Genomic DNA, 19,831 nt, shown 5'->3' with positions numbered 1-19,831 from the left:
TTATCCTTCGGAAGAAGACTGCTAGAGACATGTGGGTGGTCCTCGAGCAAATGTATGGCCAAAAGAAGACCGCAATTCGTACTTACCAAGTAATGAAGACAGTCTATGGCATTCGACAAGGGACCTCGTCTGTTGCAGAGTACTATGGGGCTTTGAAAGCCATGTGGGAAGAGCTTGACTATCATTCTGATATTCCTTGGCATTGTCCCCATGATCAGGCGCTCTATGTTGCTCATGAATGGGAAAACAGGGTGTTCCTATTTTTAGCAGGTTTAAATGATGAGTTTGAAGGTGTTCGAAGCCAGATTTTGAATTCAGGGGAGGTGTCCAGTATTGAAGATGTGTACTCCTGTGTTGAAGCGGAAGAACAGAGAAGGCTTGTTACAAAAGAAGGGAAGAGGGAACTTGTGCCCTATAACGAGAGATCTGCTCTCGTGAGTCGTGGTCCTGGCAGCCCATCTAGGTCTCTTCGCCGGTGCACTCACTGCAAAAAGACAGGTCACACTGTGGATTATTGCTGGGATCTTCATCCAGAAAAGAAGGGGAACAGAGGGAGATCTTTGACTGGGAGAACGCCTGTGTCTGAGGTGCAAGCCTCTAGTGGAGAAAAAGTCTCCATTTCTGCTGACCAGCTTCGTGAACTAAGGGCTTATTTGGGCAGGCTCGATGTCAATAAGACTGAGACCTCAGAGGGAACTACAGCTAATCATGCTCTTGCAGCTATTGGCAATCAAGGTAACTCTTCTGTGGGGGAATGGATTGTCGATAGTGGTGCTACTCATCACATGACAGGTAATCCAAAATTGTTTCATGAGTATAAGTTGTCCTCGGGAAAAGAACGTGTTTCTCTTGCAGATGGTTCCTCTACCTGTGTGGTAGGCGAAGGCACTCTGTCCTTGTTGGACAAATTTCATGTGCAGGGCGCTTTACATGTTCCCCAGTTTCCTTTAAATCTCTTATCAGTCAGTAGACTTACTAAAGAATTGAATTGTGAACTTATATTCTCTGCCGATCGTTGTGTTTTGCAGGACTTGGTGACAGGGAAGAGGATTGGGATTGGTTTAGCTTCTGATGGATTATATCGTCTTCCCATACGTGTGGCTACTGCTCTGTTGACAGCGATCCGCAAGACAGATAAGAGAAGAGAAGATTGTCTTCAGTCTTTTATGTACTGGCATGAACGTTTTGGGCATTTACCTTTTGGGATTTTGAAACATTTGTTTCCAGACTTGTGTTCCTCCTTTGATGTGTCTTCCATTTCTTGTGATGTTTGTCAGTTTGCCAAACATGTGAGGGCTTCGTACCCTCTTTCTTCTAGTTGTACTAATGAAGCTTTTTCTCTGATTCACTCTGATGTATGGGGACCTTCGGGCATTCATACCCGTCAAGGTTTCCAGTATTTTATCACTTTCATTGATGATTTCTCTCGTGCTACATTTATATACTTGTTAAAAGACCGCAGCGAGGTTCCTCGAATCATCGAGACATTTATTCTTCTTGTGCATACCCAGTATGGTGCGAATGTTAAAACTTTCAGGTCCGATAATGCCCGTGAGTACATGTGTCGGCCTGTTGAGGAGTTTCTTAGACAACGGGGGATTGTTCACGAGACATCCTGTAGTTACACCCCCCTCAAAATGGGGTAGCTGAAAGGAAAAATCATCAACTTCTTAATGTCACCAGGGCTCTTTTGTTTCAGAGAAATCTTCCTAAACACTATTGGGGTGATGCAGTTCTTACTAGTGCCTATCTTATTAACCGCATGCCCAGTCGTGTTTTGAATGGTAGGACTCCCCACTCGTTGCTTCCTGGCAGTCGTCCACCATTTCCTCTTCCTCCTCGTGTTTTTGGTTGTGTATGTTTTATCCATGATCACAGTCCAAATGTCAAGAAACTTGATCCTAAGTCTATCAAAGGTGTCTTTGTTGGATACTCCTCTACGCAAAAAGGATACAAATGTATTGATCCTATTACTGGTCGAGCTTATGTTACGAGGGATGTTACCTTCTTGGAACATGCCTCTTACTTTGGTGCGAATCCTCTTCAGGGGGAGCAGTCTGTGGGCAGGGAAGAGTATTCTCAGAGACAGGAACTTCAGTTTATAGATTTTTTGGACTACAAGAAAGCAGAATCACTTAATACTGTTGATGTGCCTAAGAAGGAGGAAAGGGGTGACAATAGCATTGAGAAGGAAGGCCCTCAGTTGTTTGGACAGTTCTACTCTAGACGAGGTACTCGGACAGAGGTGATGACTTGTGATGCTAGATCTACTTCCAATCCCAATGCCACTCCTTCCCTGGATGAACCAAGTCCTACCGAGGAGACCGTGGAGACCCATGATGAGGTTGAAAAGAAGAATGACGATCTTCCCATTGCCCTGAGAAAGGGTGTCAGGTCATGTACTCAACACCCCATTGGTAATTTTGTTTCTTATTCCAGACTTGGGAAAGATTACAAGTGCTTTGTTTCTACTCTTTCTTTGGCTGTGATTCCCATGACTGTCGCTGAAGCTCAAAGTGACTCCAAGTGGGCTGATGCAATGAAAGAAGAAATAGATGCCCTAAGAAGAAACTTGACATGGGAAGTGGTGAAGATTCCTGAAGCCGCTCACCTAGTTGGATCCAAATGGGTGTATACCATCAAGTACAAACCAGATGGGAGTGTTGAAAGATATAAAGCTCGACTTGTGGCCAAGGGGTTTAGCCAGAAATATGAAATTGATTACTTGGAAACCTTTGCTCCTGTTGCGAAAATGAAGACTGTGAGGGTGGTTATATCCCTAGCTGTGATGAAGGAGTGGAAGATGTATCAACTGGATGTTAAGAATGCATTCTTCAATGGTGACCTCGAAGAAGAAGTATATATGCATATGCCTCCAGGATATGAAGAACCAGAAATGTGTTGTAAGCTGAAAAAGACATTGTATGGCCTTAAGCAATCGCCCAGAGCGTGGTTTGAACGACTGAGAAGAGTGATGATACGTCATGGATACAAACAAGGAAATGGAGATCACACTCTGTTTGTGAAGAAGAAGGAGAGCAAGGTTACTCTCCTGCTCGTCTACGTAGATGACATGATTGTTACTGGAGATGATGAGGAGGAGATTATCAAGCTAAAAGGGTTACTGGCTACAGAATTCGACCTCAAAGATCTTGGCAAACTAAGGTATTTTCTTGGTATGGAGGTTGCTAGGTCTAGTACTGGTCTTGTACTAAACCAAAGGAAATATACATTAGATCTGCTGGAAGAAACTGGTAAATTGGGATGTAGACCTACTCCTACCCCTTTTGACACTAGGCACAAGTTGAGTCTTAGAGATGGAGAGCCTCTCTGTGAAGAAGACAAGGGAAGATATCAACGTTTGGTTGGGAAGCTAATTTATCTTACCCTCACGAGACCTGATATCACCTTTGCGGTGAATGTTTTGAGCCAATTCATGCATGCACCAACCGATGCACATCTGAAGGCTGTGGACAGAGTGCTATGCTACCTGAAGAAAAATCCTGGTAAGGGACTCCTGTATGTGAAACAAGAGACTGTAGAAATCGAGGGCTATTCTGATGCGGATTGGGCAGGTTGTGGTGATACCAGACGATCCACTACAGGGTACTGTGTCTACTTGGGAGGAAACCTTGTTGTATGGAGGAGCAAGAGACAGGATGTTTGCTCTAGATCCAGTGCAGAGGCAGAATATAGGGCAGTTGCTATGGGAGTGTCAGAGTTATTATGGTTGAAGATATTGTTGACTGACATTGGAATAGAGATTGAATGACCTATGAAGATGTATTGTGATAACAAGTCTGCAATCAACTTAGCCAACAATCCTGTTCTTCACGACAGAACAAAACATGTTGAAATTGATCGTCACTTCATTCGGGAAAGGATTGATGCGAAAGAGTTGATCTTACCTTACATGAAGTCTGAAGACCAAACTGCTGATGTTATGACGAAAGCTCTTCCTTCAGCTTCATTTGAGAGGAATGTATCCAAGTTGGGCATGTTTGATATGTACGCCCAACTTGAGGGGGAGTGTTGATAGCTTGTGGGTTTCGGGTCCGGATCCATACCCGACCCGCCTTGTAGCCCGTTTTGGGCTCTACTTAAGTCTGTAACCCTAATCCTTAAGTGTTAATGATAATCTTAAGAGATCTGGCTGCTAGTGGGCACCAACTCCTCCTCATTCGTGGTTTTTCTCCCTCGTGTTGAGGGTTTTCCACGTTACATCGTGATCATGGTTTCTCTTCGTCTTCTTCTTGTTCGTATTTCTACATGGGTGAAATGGTAAAATGGCATAGGGTCAATCTAGTAACCTAGGTGGGACAAAATAAAATAATCTGACACTAAATAATACTAGGTTAAGGGTCACGCAGTCTAGGAAAGCATGATATACACGGACAAAAAGGTAAAATGTCTGGCGTGGGGTTTTTCCTAGGTTTTGGTTAATATTAGTACTAGTTAGGGTGAAATAGGGCGATCTAACACAGTTCATGAGGTCATGAACTAAACAGCAGTAGACAGATTGAAAACAGTTCTAAAAATGCAAGACATTGGCCTGGTTGGGGTAAAATGGTCATTTGTGGCACAAAAAATTTGGGGTGTTCAGAACTCCCCACCCTTAACACATTGCAATTGAGAGGTATTGCCCTTGTAAATAGGTGCTTTATCTACATAGGTAAGAAAAACAACTGAGTATATAATCTCAAATGTTCTCTCACAGTGAGGGTGTGGAAATGGTTGTCATTTAAGTTTCAGTTTCATTCGGTATTCCGAAGAGAACTGGCGTTACAGCTCTCTACCAGTTGTTAAAAGGGGTGGATGGGTGACTGTTGAAGGATCACTTTTCATCTTATGAATCAGCACTTGTTAGGCCTTTGCAAGGAGAAATTCAGTGGGAGAGTTCAATGCTTTTGAAGAAAATGCAAGAAACGTCATCATTACAATACGATGATGAAGGTTAAGGAAAAGGCACTTACTGACTGCTGGATCCGGATGGATTTGGGGATCATAATAGACCTGCATACAAATTGTCTTCCCCTGGATCAAGGGAAGGACAGAGTCTTATCTTTTGCTTAAAACATACGGAGACAAAACTTTGTATTTCCCTGCAAAGTCGTGTTCCATGGGCATGGCCCTTTTCCACAAACTGAATAATAGAACAAGTTCCTGGGATCATCCACTCCCTGAGGTCATCCAATCAAAGGAAATGGCTTCCTTGGCTTAGGGCCTACGGATCTCCTTGTAGGTGAAGTTCTGGTTTTGAGGAGAGATCCTACTGCTGAGGTAGAAAAAGCTTTACTTCCAGCCTAAGGCCTGTTATTATGATTTTTCTGTTATGTTTCTTGTTTCGATCTCTATTCTTACTTCACAAAAGATGAAGGATCACCCTCAAGCAGGAGGTTTGTGGGTGACACGAGAATTCGTTGGGTTAACACGAAGTGGAACAGCAGCCAATAACAGTATAATTTGAAACAAATTTTCTGAAGGGGTAAGTTGGACTTCAGAAGGTCAAGCTGCATTTTGAGTGTAAGGATACAATTAGGGGATGGGAGGCAGTTAAATATGTTAGATTTTGGTCAGAATCGGATCAAGTAAAATAGAAAATGACAAAACCCTCCAATAATAATCGTTCCATTCGGACCCAACTTAAATATCTGCAACATTTTCAGCTTAGTCATACAAACCATCAGAGTGGCGATATTCAAGGCTCCAAATTGTTAAGCATCATGATGCTACCACATAATTAAGGTCAATTTAGATTTAGCTTCGTTTGAGGCAAATCTTTAGACGCCTCCGTCCAAATGAGAAAATATAAGGAAGAAAGAATGCACAGTAATATGAGTTGGACATCCAGGCTGACTAAAAGGGATTGTAATTAGGAAAAAGAGATTACAATTAGGGAAGCACAAGAAGAATCCTCTACATAAATTACAAATGAGTAAATCATCTTCTGGTTACTGCACCCCAGAGGCCAATGCGCATTCCAGCAAACAGGGCATACTTATTGAGGGCGTACTTATAGTCTTATACATTGATTTACTGTCAACAGCATTTACAGTCCGGTAGTCAACGATCACGAATTGAGCCCTCGCAAAGCTGCTGCAAAAATCTACAGAAAAATGAATTTCAGAGCCCATAGCATGGCCAAACTATCCACGAATAACAATAAATATGGAACAAAATAAGAAAAAAATATTTGCATGATTATGTTTAATGCTTTGAAAACAAGCACCATCACGCTATTGATCATTTCTGCTACAGAACCTTCAACGTTTTCATCAGTTCCTCAAAAGGTTTGACTTTGCAAACAGGGGAACAGTAGCACTAAGTTTGACTAGTAGATCCTTGAAAACTTGCACTAGATCTGTAGTTTTCAGAAAACCAAAAGGGCTTGCAGAATTATTTCAGAACATGCAATTTGTAAAAAGGCTTTTTTTCTTTTTCTTAGCAATTGTCTTCTAAACCTTCCTGTCTTGTGAAAATCTCTAGGAAGCTTTGTTCCTGAACAAAATTAGCAGATACTTTCACAAGATTAAAGCTGGCACCAGAAACCTAATGATGTTTCATATAACAGAGGTAAGGTAATGCTTTGCAATGCTTAAAAGTTAAAAGTGACCAGCGCCTAGAAGCAGCAAGAAAAATGATCTGGGAACAATGGATTTGCAGTTCAAATCAGTTAAATGGTAATACTGGTTCTTCATGTTCTCATGCAAGCACATGCATGATACAACATTGGTTGCTGATCAAGTGGCAATCTCGTCAAGGACAAGTACATCTAGGTAAAGGAATCACAAGCATGAAAAGTAACATTTTGTGAACGTGCTCACATTGTTTATCACTTAAGCTATATGCAATTTTTTATCCTCAACAACCAGTTCAATGCAACAATTAACTGCCCAGAAGCAAGTTCATTAATCATTTCTTGTGGCAAGAAGGCCCCGATTCTCATGCTTTCCTTTTGCACCAGCCAAGATCTGGAAAAATCGGTTATGAAATTCAACTGTAAGATTTCAACTAAGATGAGCAGCCACAGAAGTTCATTTGTGTAATTTAAACCCATCCTTATCGTACTGGTCTGCCTTAAACCTACAATTTAATCTATTGAGTATCATATAGACAAGAATCTCGCACCAAAACTAATTTTTCCAAGTTCCAGATTATTTTTTATTGTGGCGAAGTGTAAGATAACAGAATATCTGTTGTATTACTAATATAATCACTCAGATAATCAAGAAGATGGTCAAGGACTACAATATGCTCTTTTCCATGAGATGCTATACGAATGTGAAACACAAGATTTATGTATTGCCGACAAATTGAGGCAAAGCTGCAGTTACATAGTGCTGATATGATGTTAACCTATATCAAAGGACTACAATATGCTATACGAATGTGAAACAAAAGATTTATGTATTGCCGACAAATTGAGACAAAGCTGCAGTTACATAGTGCTGATTGTTAAGAAATATGATTTCTTATTGTTGTTATCTCTTAATTAGGTATTATCTTAGTTAAGAGCTAGTTTAGGATTAGTTAGGAATTAGTTTAGGATTTAGTTTATTTCTTTCTTTTCTCTTTATTTTTTATTTTTTATTTTTTTATTTTTTTATTATTTCTGCCAAACTAGCCGTTGGCAGTTCCAACAGCTCTATTAAGAGCTGTTGGAACTAGCCCAACGGCTAGTTTAGCTCATCTCTTCTTATTCTCTCTTATAAATATCCTTGTAACAGTCTTTGTAAAGGATAAGCTGTGTTTTACAGCCTTTATATTGTTTATTGAATGAGTATTACTCTTCTTCACTTGGCCTTAGTGCCTTTTTGGTATTATATGTATTCTTTGTGACTGTTATAGTCACTTTTCACATGGTATCAGAGCCATTGGGCTGATTCTCAAAGCTTGTTAAAGGCTGCTGCTGAGATTTTATGTTGCTGGTTTGATTGAAGAGATTCTTTGCTGGAGGATATAATTTCTTGAAGGCCTTTTTGCTGCGGTTGCTCACCAACTGTTTGGTGAAATTTCTAGAAGAGTTTTTTCTTGACTTCCTTGGAAATTATTGTTTCAAGTATTGCTCTCATGGAAGACTCCAAAGTTTCAATTGAAGGAGGAAGCTATTATGCTCCATACAAGCTTGACGGAACCAATTATACACTATGGGCAAAATGTTTGGAAATGCATATCAAAGGAAAATATTTATGGGGCTTCATAAGAGGTACGTCTATCCCTCCCACTCTCAAGTTGACCAAAATAGAAAATGGGATTGAAAAACAACTAGATGGAGTGGAAAGACAAAATGCTATGAATGAATATTACAAAAAATTAGACGATTGGGAAGCTAAAAATTCTAGGATTAAAGAATGGATTTATGGAAGTATTGAACCTAGAATTGCCCAAAATCTTATGTATTATGAAAAAGCTAGTGAAGTTTGGGAATATCTTAAGGGAATGTTCACCCAAAAAGATATGGCCCGAAAGTATCTTTTGATTCAAAAGGCCCAAAGTATCAAGCAAGGAGAGAAAAATGTTAGAGAATTTTTCATGGAAATCTCTAGTGTATGGAATGAGTTAGATCAACTAAGTCCCGAACTAGGGTTGGACTGCAAATGCCATGAGATTAGAAGAAATGAAATAGATGAATTTCGGTTTTTTCAATTCCTTCAAGGGCTACGGCCCGAATTTGAACAAATAAGGTCAGCCCTTCTTTCTTCATCCTCTCCTCCACTCATTCATGAACTTCTTACAAAGCTAAGTGGAGAGGAAACTAGAATGAAATTATCCAAAGAAATGGATAAAGATAGTGTTCTTGTCTCAAAACAAGAAGAAGAAAGAGCCTTAGCCGCCTCTAGACCTGGAAACAACATCAAGTCTTTTAGACCTCCTCACTTTAAGAATCAAATTAGAGGAGAATATAAAGTTATTTGCCACTTTTGTCATGAACCGGGTCACATAAGACCTAGTTGCCCAAAGTTGAACAACAATGAAGGACAATCGCGGAATCTTGGAGGAAATTTTCTCAAAGGAGGAACTTCATATCCACAAGGAGGGCAACACAACCGGGGAATTTCATTTCCTCAAGGTGGACATTACAACATTAGACAATTTGATCAAAGAAAGGCCGCAAATGTCACAAATGAAGGATGTGATCTATCATCTATATCCACAACGTTGAATCAAATCATGACAGCCCTTCAACCCATGATCAAGGAGTCAAATTCCGGAGCACTAGCAACAACGGCATCCATCTCCAACACTCCTGGTATGTTTTCTTGGCTTTTAGATTCTGGTGCATCTTTTCATATGACACCAAATATATCATCTTTGACCAAATTTGAAAGAACAAGAAAAGAATCAAATGTTGTTACCGCCGATGGAACTTCTTTAAGTGTTAAAGGGATTGGGAATTTTGAAAAAGAATTTGGAAAACAAAAATTTTTTGTTCCAAAAGTTAGTTATGTTCCTAAACTTAATCTTAACTTACTTTCTGTGTCACAAATCTCAGATCTTGGATTTGATGTTGTTTTCTCATCAAATAAATGTTTGGTGCAGGATCACCAAACCGGGAGATTGATTGGGGAAGGTTTTAGAAAAGGGGACCTTTACTACATGGACAATTTATGCATCCCCAAAGAAAAGTTTTGTCACTATGTTGAAAATGTGGACATCAATGTTTGGCACCAAAGATTAGGTCATCCAAATGTTAGAAAATTGTCTATGATGAACCCTACCAAGAATATTTGTATTGAAAATTTTAAATGTAATGATTGTATACATGGAAAAATGAAATCTTTATCTTTTGGAGAAAGGAACTTCTTCTCTTCTTTGCCTTTTGAGCTTGTTCATTCCGATGTATGGGGACCCTCTCCTATCATGTCAAAAGGAGGGCTATCATATTATGTGATCTTTGTTGATGACTTCACTAGGTATTGTTGGATATATTTCCTAAAACATAAATCCGAAGTTTTTGAGATATTCAAAAATTTTCACATGTTAGTACAAACACAATTCAATGCTAAATTAAAAATTTTAAGGACTGATTCCGGAGGTGAATACATTTCAAATGAGTTCGAAAGATATTTGAAAAACTATGGGATAGTCCACCAAAAATCTTGTCCAAGAACACCTCAACAAAATGGACTTTCAGAAAGAAAACATAGGCACATAATTGAAACAACAAGAACCCTTCTTATTTCCAAAAATGTGCCTAAAAACTTTTGGGCTGAAACCGCACTTGCCTCTGTTTATCTTATAAACAGAATGCCTTCAAAAGTTTTACATAATACCACTCCGTTTGAAAAATTATTCAAGTATGAACCCGATTTCAATAGACTTCGTATTTTTGGATGCAAATGTTTTGTTCTTAATGACAAGGCTGATAAGCTAAGTTCAAAAGTTATTGAATGTGCTTTTATTGGTTATTCTGAAACCCAAAAAGGCTACAAATGTTATGACTCAATTAAAGACAAGATCATTGTCTCAAGGAATGTAAGGTTTTGTGAAGATGAAAGTGGTTTTAAAAATTGTGGGGAGTCACAACACAATAATGATTATTCCTTTTTATTTAAGTTCCTTTCTCAATGTGATGATGAAATGCATGATGGTGATGATAGCAACACTGGTGGTAATGATAGTAGAATGGCCAAGGATATAATCACTTATCATAGAAGAAACCGGCAACAAGAAGTTGGTGAAGAAGAACATCATGAGACCATTGATCTCCAACCAACTCAAAGTGGAGAAAACCTTAGGAGATCCACTAGAAATGTAAGACAACCCAATAGGTTTGTGTCTTATGAAACTTTTACTCCATCTCATAGAGCTAGAATTAATGTCATTCACTCTCACTTTGAACCTTCTACTTTTAATGAAGCATCCAAATATATTGAGTGGAAGAATGCCATGTTAGAAGAATTGGATGCCTTGAGAAAAGCCCAAACTTGGGAAATACAAGATTTACCTATAGGGAAAAAGACTATTGGATGCAAGTGGGTATACAAGGTGAAAACTAAAAGTGATGGATCCCTAGAAAGGTATAAAGCAAGGCTTGTTGCCAAAGGTTACACTCAAGAATATGGTATTGACTATGAGGAAACATTTGCCCCTGTAGCTAGAATGACTACTGTTAGGACCCTTATTGCTTTAGCATCTGTTAAAAACTGGAATATCTATCAAATGGATGTTAAAAATGCCTTTTTAAATGGGGATCTTATGGAAGAGGTTTATATGGAAGTACCACCAGGGTTGTCTGTTCCTCAAAGGAAAGTTCTTAGACTTAAGAAGGCTCTTTATGGCCTCAAACAAGCTCCTAAAGCTTGGTTTGACCGTTTTAATTCTGTTATTTCTGATTATGGGTTTCATTCTTGCTTAACTGACACTGCCTTGTTTGTTAAGTATACTACTGCAGGTATCATAATTCTTCTACTGTATGTTGATGATATGATCATTACAGGTAGTGATAAGGAAGGTATTAAAGAATGTAAGAAATTACTACAAGAAACTTTTGAAATGAAAGATTTAGGTTTTCTAACGTACTTCTTGGGTATTGAGGTTGCATACTCTACTAGAGGATATTTTTTGTCACAAACTAAGTTTGCTGCAGAGATCATTGCTAAATCAGGCATAACAGATGATAAGGTCACAGAAACTCCTGAAGCAGTAGGAAGCAAGATGAAGATTGATGATGGAGTTCCACTTGCCAATCCCACTCCTTACCGACAACTTGTGGGATCCTTGATGTACCTTAGCATCACTCGGCCTGACATTGCTCATGCAGTTCATACTGTGAGTCAATTTCAACATGCTCCATCAACCGTTCATATGGGAGCTGTTCTTCGTATCATCAGATATATTAAGGGAACAATAAACAAGGGAGTATTTATGTCTTCCTCTTCCTCCTTGAACTTGATTGCTTATACTGATGCTGATTGGGGAGGAGATCCTAATGATAGACACTCAACTACTGGATTTTGTGTTTTTCTAGGAGAATCACTCATCTCATGGAAATGCAAAAAGCAACAGAAAGTCTCACTATCCTCTACTGAAGCTGAATATCGAGCCATGGCTTCTACAACTATGGAAATTGTCTGGCTTCGCCAAATGCTCCTTGATATGGGAATAAAGATAGAAGAACCCACTGATTTATGCTGCGACAACAAGAGTTCTATCTACATTGCCAAGAATCAAACATTCCATGAACGAACAAAGCATATAGAAATGGACTGTCACTATGTTCGTGAAGAATTTTTGAAGAAGACTATCAAACTTCCATATGTCTCCTCCGAGTTCCAGCTGGCTGATTTCTTCACAAAGCCTCTATGTTCTCCCAGATTCAACTTTCTTTTAGATAAACTTTCGGTGATAGCACCGTAAGTTTAAGGGGGGTGTTAAGAAATATGATTTCTTATTGTTGTTATCTCTTAATTAGGTATTATCTTAGTTAAGAGCTAGTTTAGGATTAGTTAGGAATTAGTTTAGGATTTAGTTTATTTCTTTCTTTTCTCTTTATTTTTTATTTTTTATTTTTTATTTTTTTATTATTTCTGCCAAACTAGCCGTTGGCAGTTCCAACAGCTCTATTAAGAGCTGTTGGAACTAGCCCAACGGCTAGTTTAGCTCATCTCTTCTTATTCTCTCTTATAAATATCCTTGTAACAGTCTTTGTAAAGGATAAGCTGTGTTTTACAGCCTTTATATTGTTTATTGAATGAGTATTACTCTTCTTCACTTGGCCTTAGTGCCTTTTTGGTATTATATGTATTCTTTGTGACTGTTATAGTCACTTTTCACACTGATATGATGTTAACCGATATCCCCTCCAGCGCCAAAGAAACAGCGTAAGTTTATCATAATACACTCTTCCACATTTCTGTCACCTTACATGTGCGTTTGTGATTAAACAACCTCACATCTTTATGTATCTGTACATCTAATATACTACCCTTCCATATGAAATAAGGTTTTTGGCCATAATGTATTCGAAAATGACAAACATAACAGGAAGGGGCTATATCTTGGTCATAGCTTTTCTTATTTCTTATATCTACTTTCCAACATGATCTGGGAGTAGAGATTTCTGTTTGCCTAGGCAGAAGGATAGGAGATCTGTCCTGCAAAGTATAGGACAGCACAAAATTGCATCCAAATGGTTACTCATGGTATGTCCAGCATAGTTGCCTCCTCCCTAATAATGAACAAAATTGTACCATCATTATCTCCCTTGGGGATTGATTCAAGACAGTTATCGTGAAATGACCAACAACAGCAAACCCAATTTAACAATATCTTTCGTACTTCTTTACCACCCATTGTTAAGACAGTCGATCCTTTATAGGAGGTGATTACACATTTCCATTATATCTTGCTGAGGAACTATTTCATTGTTGTGAATCAGATGTATGCTAGAAGTTTGCAGCATGCACTGGCTCCTGGGAGTTCAGACATAAATGGATTTGGGAAAGTGATGACTTGACTCAAGGATGTCATGCTACAGTTTTTCAATTGCTGGTTGGAATTTGAGCAAAACTATAGCTTTGGCATAAGAATGTCAAAAGAATGCAATTAAACAAAAAACTTCAATTAACAAAACAGTGTTTCAGTGACTACATGCATAAATTATCAAGAACTAACAATATGATTTAGTATTGAAACAAGGTAACAGGTATTGGAATAGTTTAAAAACTGACCTTATATGAAGAACCACTATAATCTGGATTAACCTTTCTAGTGGAACGTCGACCTCTCTCTGCACCAAACATTGTTTCATCAGCAGGGCTAGACAAATCAGTCCTTGATCTTGTCCTTCTAACCTGTGGGCACATTTTCTGCTCCATAGGACCAGCACTCTCAACATTGGATGTACTCGTTCCAGCAAGATCATGCTCATCTTCTCCAGTGACAGGGTTGGTCTTACACTCACCCTTATCTCTGTTTTCATGATTTCTTGAAAACTGTGTTGCTGCTGCCCGTGCACCAGCTATGGCAGCAGCCAAATTTGGGGTACTATTCATTTTCGAGGCTTCTGTACCATTTGCACGCAAAACAAGTGATCCTGGCTTCAGTGAGAATGGATCTGATGGATCTGGAAGAGGAAATCTAACTGGAAATGGACTTTGGACTTGCAACAGACCTCTCATAGCTCCTTCAAGTATCTATAAATATTATCCAAGAAAAGAAAAGGCTAAATGGGCATATAGAGCGATAACAGAAAAAATGGCAAAGTACCTTTTTCTCCAGGTTGTAGATGCCTTGAAACCCTCGCATTTCAAAAGGAACCACCAACTTCTGCAAAGGGAAGAAAGAAGCAGTATATAAAGTTGCATACATACAATATCCAAATCTTCAACTAGTCCAGTTTGATACATTTCAGAACAGTCTCAAGACAGATATAAATATCTAGGAAGTGGCAGTGGTATGATCAAGTCTCAGAAATGAGTTTGGTGAGAGAAACCATATTCATTCAGGCAAGACAGGATATTGGCTTTCCATGTGCTAACTTGAATAAAACTCAATATTTTGAACATTTCAGTATCTAAAGCAGTAAATAACAAATCCAAAGACAAAAATATACAACATAAACTAAATTTCAGAAGTACAAAATGGACAAATCAAACCAACAACCTAATCTGCAAGAGCTACCACTTACTGTAAGATTCCAAAATGGAACATTGCAAGTTCAACCAATAGTTGAATGCTCCAAAATGGTAAAGTCATTTTTGTCAATGTCCTAAGACAGGACCTTCATTTTTATGAGCACTAGCATGCAATGAGTCTTCCATAGATAACCGAGCACCACTGAAACTTGAAAATTAGATGTTCAAAAGCTTGTCCATGAACTGGAACTAAATATCAGCTGGCCCTTAAAGAGCATGACCTAGCATTGAGGGACCTTCATCAGCCTACATCTTATATCCAATGCTAAAGGAGATTTAGATTGCTTTGTGCATATTTACACTGGCCAGGAAACTGTAACCAGGTTAAGATATCACTTGGTTAGGAAGTTAATTTCATATGAGGGAATAGTATTATTATTATTATTAATCATATAACATAACTATATATAGGATTGTTAAATAAGATCAAACAAGTCAATCTGAAGGAACACAAAGGTCAAGTTGGTTGAGCATCTTTTGACACTCAGGTATGATGGATCTCATCATGCATTGAAAAGTTTTAGACTTATATAGGAAACCGCCTCTATCCATGTTTACACATTCATTACGTTACCTGTTACAAGTAAACAGAGTCAGTTACACTTTTCACTCACCCCAAGTTGTCTCAAGTCTCAAGTATTATTTTCCTTGTATGGTTGTACCCTTTTCTCTTTTTCACGTCATTACAGCTTCACTGCTATGTCTCAGGAACCTCTTCCGTACGATTCGGAAGAGGTTTACAGATGGTGGAACTGCATGATGTTATTTCTTAATTCACACTTATTGCTATTTTACTTACCAATTTGTATGTTCACCTTAGGTAGGACATGACCACATATTACTTATTACTTTATGACAATGAGAGATTGAAAAAAGCCCAGATTAGTTCTCCAAAACCATCGAGGAAATATGGATGCACCAAGCAGAGAGCCTTCAAGGAGGTAGCTGCACCAGCGTTGCAGACATACAATTGCTGGTGCTTCACCCATTCACCAAATTCAATTGTCGGTTATGAACGTGCAGTCAACTCCATATATGCACATTAGACTTGACATTGCCTTGATCTTGTGTAACTCATATCCTAATTAGTTTAGTGTTTTAGTATCATAAAAAGTTTTTTTTTTACTTTTTGATATATAGAATTTGTGTTTGTGCGTGAGTATATTTTAAATATATTTAAAATATTGAGATAATGTTGTGAAGCAAGATTAAAACAAAACAGATTGGCAATCTATTCTGATATGTTATCGCCAATTTAAATTTCTAGTGGAACTATTGTGACATTTGTGTGAAATTTCTAAAAGCTGTTTATGCTATTTTAAATTTTGAATTGTTCTTACTAGTAGGGCAATGAAAAGTTTGATAGGTGGTGATATAGAAACTTCCACCCGAAGCTCTCCAAGCAAAAGGGCCTGTTTGATGAGCAAGACAGAAGGTTGGAAATTCCACCATCTTTTGTGTGTGTGTGTGTGTGTGTGCATATATATACAAAGTGGCAACCATGCAGCGAAGTTTTCTGAAATTGCTTCAAAAATGTGTCTGCCCCTGCTCCAATGTGACATAGTGGACAATGATTATTGCTTCCACAAGAAACGTATTTCTGGAATAGTTGAACATACATAGACATGAGAAAGTAAAATCAGCTGGCAACCCAAGGAATACAAAATTTGTTAATAGGATTAGATAGTTCATAAAATAGTGCAAAAAAAAAAAGTGTCCTTTTGCTTCAAAGTATGTATGTTTCACAAATGTATTTAACCAAGATAAACTACCTGTGGCTGTTCACAAAGCCAGCAAAATTCTGTTTGTCCTTCAAGACGCACCTATGCAGCAGTGAAGTGAAAAGTTAGTGCTTTGAAACATTCATAACATGTAATTACAACATTGCCCAATAAAAAAGCCAAAAAAGAAGGAAGGGGCAGTAATTACTCCTTCAGGTATTTCTTCCCAAGAGATCAATTCTTCACATTTAACACAGCCAACTATATTAACACAACCTGCAATGAACATAGAAGGGTTCCCATTTTACCAGCAACATGGTAGGAGAATGTCCCATTTAATGGGGTCCTATAATTATGGTAAGAAGAAGTAGACAAAGGGAAAACGTATTATCTATTGGTGTGCCTGTGCTTGCTGTGACATTCAGAATGTGCATGGCACCAAATTTTCAGGGGGCAGGAGCACAAATGTGTATCATGTGAATGCATGTATATTTCAATGTCCGCACCACCACAAAGAAGGGGAAATAATCATGTCTTGGTTATGCTCTGGCATCCATTAGTATAAAGAAATGAACTCAGAATTAAGGAATGTGATTGATATGAAATTCTGTAAAATTAGGACATAGAAGTCCAGGAACACACAAATTCTCAAAAAAGCTGAAAAAACCACACTGTAGGCCACTTACCACAGAAACACGTACATAACCTGTGGTCATATTCTATTTATGACAAGGAAAAGTGAATATGAACCCAAAAGCCTCATGAGGGATCAACAACGTCAACAGTATAAAATATGAAATAAAAAGTACTGTTTGAATTGCTTCAAAGATTCAAAGAGTCTGGCAAGATATCAGAGGCAATGTGAAAAAATTTCCTTTTAAAACCAGCCAGAAGCCAGGTTGAATTTGAAATAATTCAGGGATTCACCTTGCCTAGAAAAAAATTATTTGGGACATCTTTAAGTTCAAACAGTCAGAAAAGCATAGCCATATAGCTAAATGGTACTCAGCAATTCGTAAGAATAGGATGAAAGGTTGACCTATACCTTCCTAGAGAAGTGTTCAGCTTTTTCTAAGAACATCACCTGGCCGCTGTTAGCCTAAATGAGGGGAATAAAGCAGAGCCTTTTGTTGTTCTACAAATTTAATATAGGATGTTACTTTCCTTTCCTCCTTTTCTTTCTTCAAGGTAGATTTAGGTATCGTTCATGATACTTAACGTATATAAGATGACTGTTCATCACTGCCCAAAGAGTTTGTTGAGTTTGTAAGCAGATGAAAAAAGTCAGTTCACGGTATGTACCTTGTAGTTCAGCAGTCTTAAAGAACTTAAAGAACTATGTGGTATTAAGCTGCTTTGTCAACTGGTTGCACCTAAATTATATAGACAAGTCTGTGTCTACAAAGGAGATCGTCTGGCCAGTTACTAGGAGCATGCCAGTTTTATCCTATAATTTGTCAACGTACTTAGGTTGTTGTGATTCCTCATCACAAGTTCTGAAAAATTGCAATCTAATAGTCTGTCATTTCTTGAATAATCCCTGTGGTTTTTTGAGTACTCCTTGTAGAAGTAAATACTTCTTTAACCTCCAATTTTAAATCACAAGTGCAATAAGATAACCAAAAATCATAGTTGAGAAATTGTAAGTTTGGTTCTTTACATTATGATTTCTCTACCTGGGTTCAAAACAAGTGCGACTTAAGACAGACAAATGTGCACCTTATTTAACTAGAGAAATGAAGAAAAACTCTCCAGAAAACCATCATACCTAAAAGGCGTGAGACTGGATAATGTTCAGGAAATTTGAGGTCCGATACTCCATCAACTGCATAAATTTCTCTGTAGAACAGCTCCATTGCACTAATTGTTTCTGGATCTGGAACTTTGGCTGCAGCATGAATCCAAAGACGACCTTCCAAAGGGCATTGAAAACTTGTTCATTACTAAAACAGATAACTATAGATAACATCCACAATTTTTTTTTTTCTTACCACCAATCACCTGATCAAATGACTTCAGGAAGGAAATTTGGATTATTTTGTTCATAAGGATATTTAAGTTGAATAAAAAGTATTCACCTATTTAGAGGAATAAATAAAACATGCACATGGACATGAGCGCGCTATCAACACTCTATAGAACTGCCAGAAGATAACTAATAGCATATGACAAAATTGGGAAAAGAATTATGTCCTTGAAAAATCAGAGCGTAGATACCAGCTCATCATTCTTAAAGAAGCTCACACAACCAGGACGAAAGAGATTAGCATAATGTAGAGGATGGTGAGTACAGAATACAAAACGATCACTTCCGCAGGCAAAAGTTAGTTCAAGCTCCATATCATTACAAATTAAGTCACATCCTTGATATTCTAATATGAACTTCCTGTACTTCCGCCCACGAATCAAATGCATTCTTTGCTAGGATAGAAGCAATCACAGAGACTTCACATGACATTTGGTCATAGGCTTGCAGAAAGATGAATTTAGAAGCTACCAATTCCACCTAGTTCTCTCACCGACGTACTAAGAAGACATCACGTCTTACCACCAAAGTCCCCCAAACATGGTCCAGTATTTCTGTATGTTTGGAGCCACAGGAACAGATGTAATATTGGCAGAGTGTCTGAATGGTAAGTGTTGAAGGCTGTGACGTCAATTGCACTCGAAACAATTTACTGGGCTCACATTTGGCAAAGAATTCGATTGCAAGGAATATCTTTAGGAGACACGATTTGAAAGAGATAAATCAGGTGGCGGGTCAGTTCCCGCCTGTAAGCGGATGATAATTGGTAATGATGGAAGGTAAGATGGGGGCTTATACCTCGGATGGGAGACGGCCAGGACCTGCCTTCGATGCGCTTGATTCCGTGAATGAGTAGGGAAGCCCATGGCTGATGCATCGTCAAGCACGGATTCCTGTATTTCTGCTGCTGCGCCTGCACCTTCGCCACTCCACGAGAACCAGTCATCTCTCTCTCTCTGAATCTCTCTCTCTCTCTCTGAATCTCTCTCTGTGTGCAGCGGCTGAACATCTCAACCGCCAAGAAGAGCAGTTTTAGAGGCCATGCCCGAGTCGAACATCCGGCATCTTAATACGAAATTAGGAAAATCACGTTTCCCTTTTTCTTTGGAAACCATATTCTGTGTCCACACTTGCCATCTTTCGATATTTTGTTAAATCAAAATAAACGTATTTTTTGATTAAGCTGTATACCCTAATCAATCCAAAATAGCTAAATAAACACATTTTTTGATTAAGCTGTATACCCTAAATCCTAATCAATCCAAAATAGCTAAATAAACACATTTTTTGATTAAGCTGTAGACCCTAATCAATCCACAATAGCTAAATAAACACTTCAAACTATGTTAAATCCCAGGACTCCTCTTAAGCCAGTCGTTATCTGGTGCAAAGGTCATAATGTCATATCGTTGCTTGCACTCTCATGCAAAAAGACGGTCAGACCT

General features: G+C 38.4%; 1 protein-coding gene across 1 annotated transcript; it reads right to left on the bottom strand.

The window, feature by feature from the left end:
• Positions 1-5,807: 5,807 nt before the first annotated feature.
• LOC116266303 (uncharacterized) lies at positions 5,808-19,443 on the bottom strand. The gene is made up of 7 exons (XM_031647460.2): positions 19,185-19,443; positions 18,129-18,272; positions 16,569-16,636; positions 16,412-16,462; positions 14,212-14,271; positions 13,674-14,138; positions 5,808-6,106 (listed from the first exon to the last, which is right to left on the bottom strand). The coding sequence occupies exons 1-7, from the start codon at positions 19,393-19,395 to the stop codon at positions 6,071-6,073; spliced, it is 1,035 nt and encodes a 344-aa protein (XP_031503320.1). The 5' UTR covers positions 19,396-19,443; the 3' UTR covers positions 5,808-6,070.
• Between the last annotated feature and the right edge of the window lie 388 nt (positions 19,444-19,831).

This window comes from Nymphaea colorata, chromosome 12, assembly GCF_008831285.2.
Source record: "Nymphaea colorata isolate Beijing-Zhang1983 chromosome 12, ASM883128v2, whole genome shotgun sequence".
NCBI classification, from domain to species: Eukaryota; Viridiplantae; Streptophyta; class Magnoliopsida; order Nymphaeales; family Nymphaeaceae; genus Nymphaea; species Nymphaea colorata.
Note: the sequence above shows the minus strand (reverse complement) of the source record. Positions and strands in the feature narration are given on the sequence as shown.

Excerpts from the sequence above, each read along its gene's own strand:
- LOC116266303 (XM_031647460.2), bottom strand. The coding sequence starts at position 19,395 with ATGTTCAGCCGCTGCACACAGAGAGAGATTCAGAGAGAGAGAGAGAGA. Across the intron at positions 16,463-16,568 it reads GGGAAGAAATACCTGAAGGA|GTGCGTCTTGAAGGACAAAC; the intron begins GTAATTACTGCC and ends ACTGCTGCATAG. Across the intron at positions 14,139-14,211 it reads TCTACAACCTGGAGAAAAAG|ATACTTGAAGGAGCTATGAG; the intron begins GTACTTTGCCAT and ends TAATATTTATAG.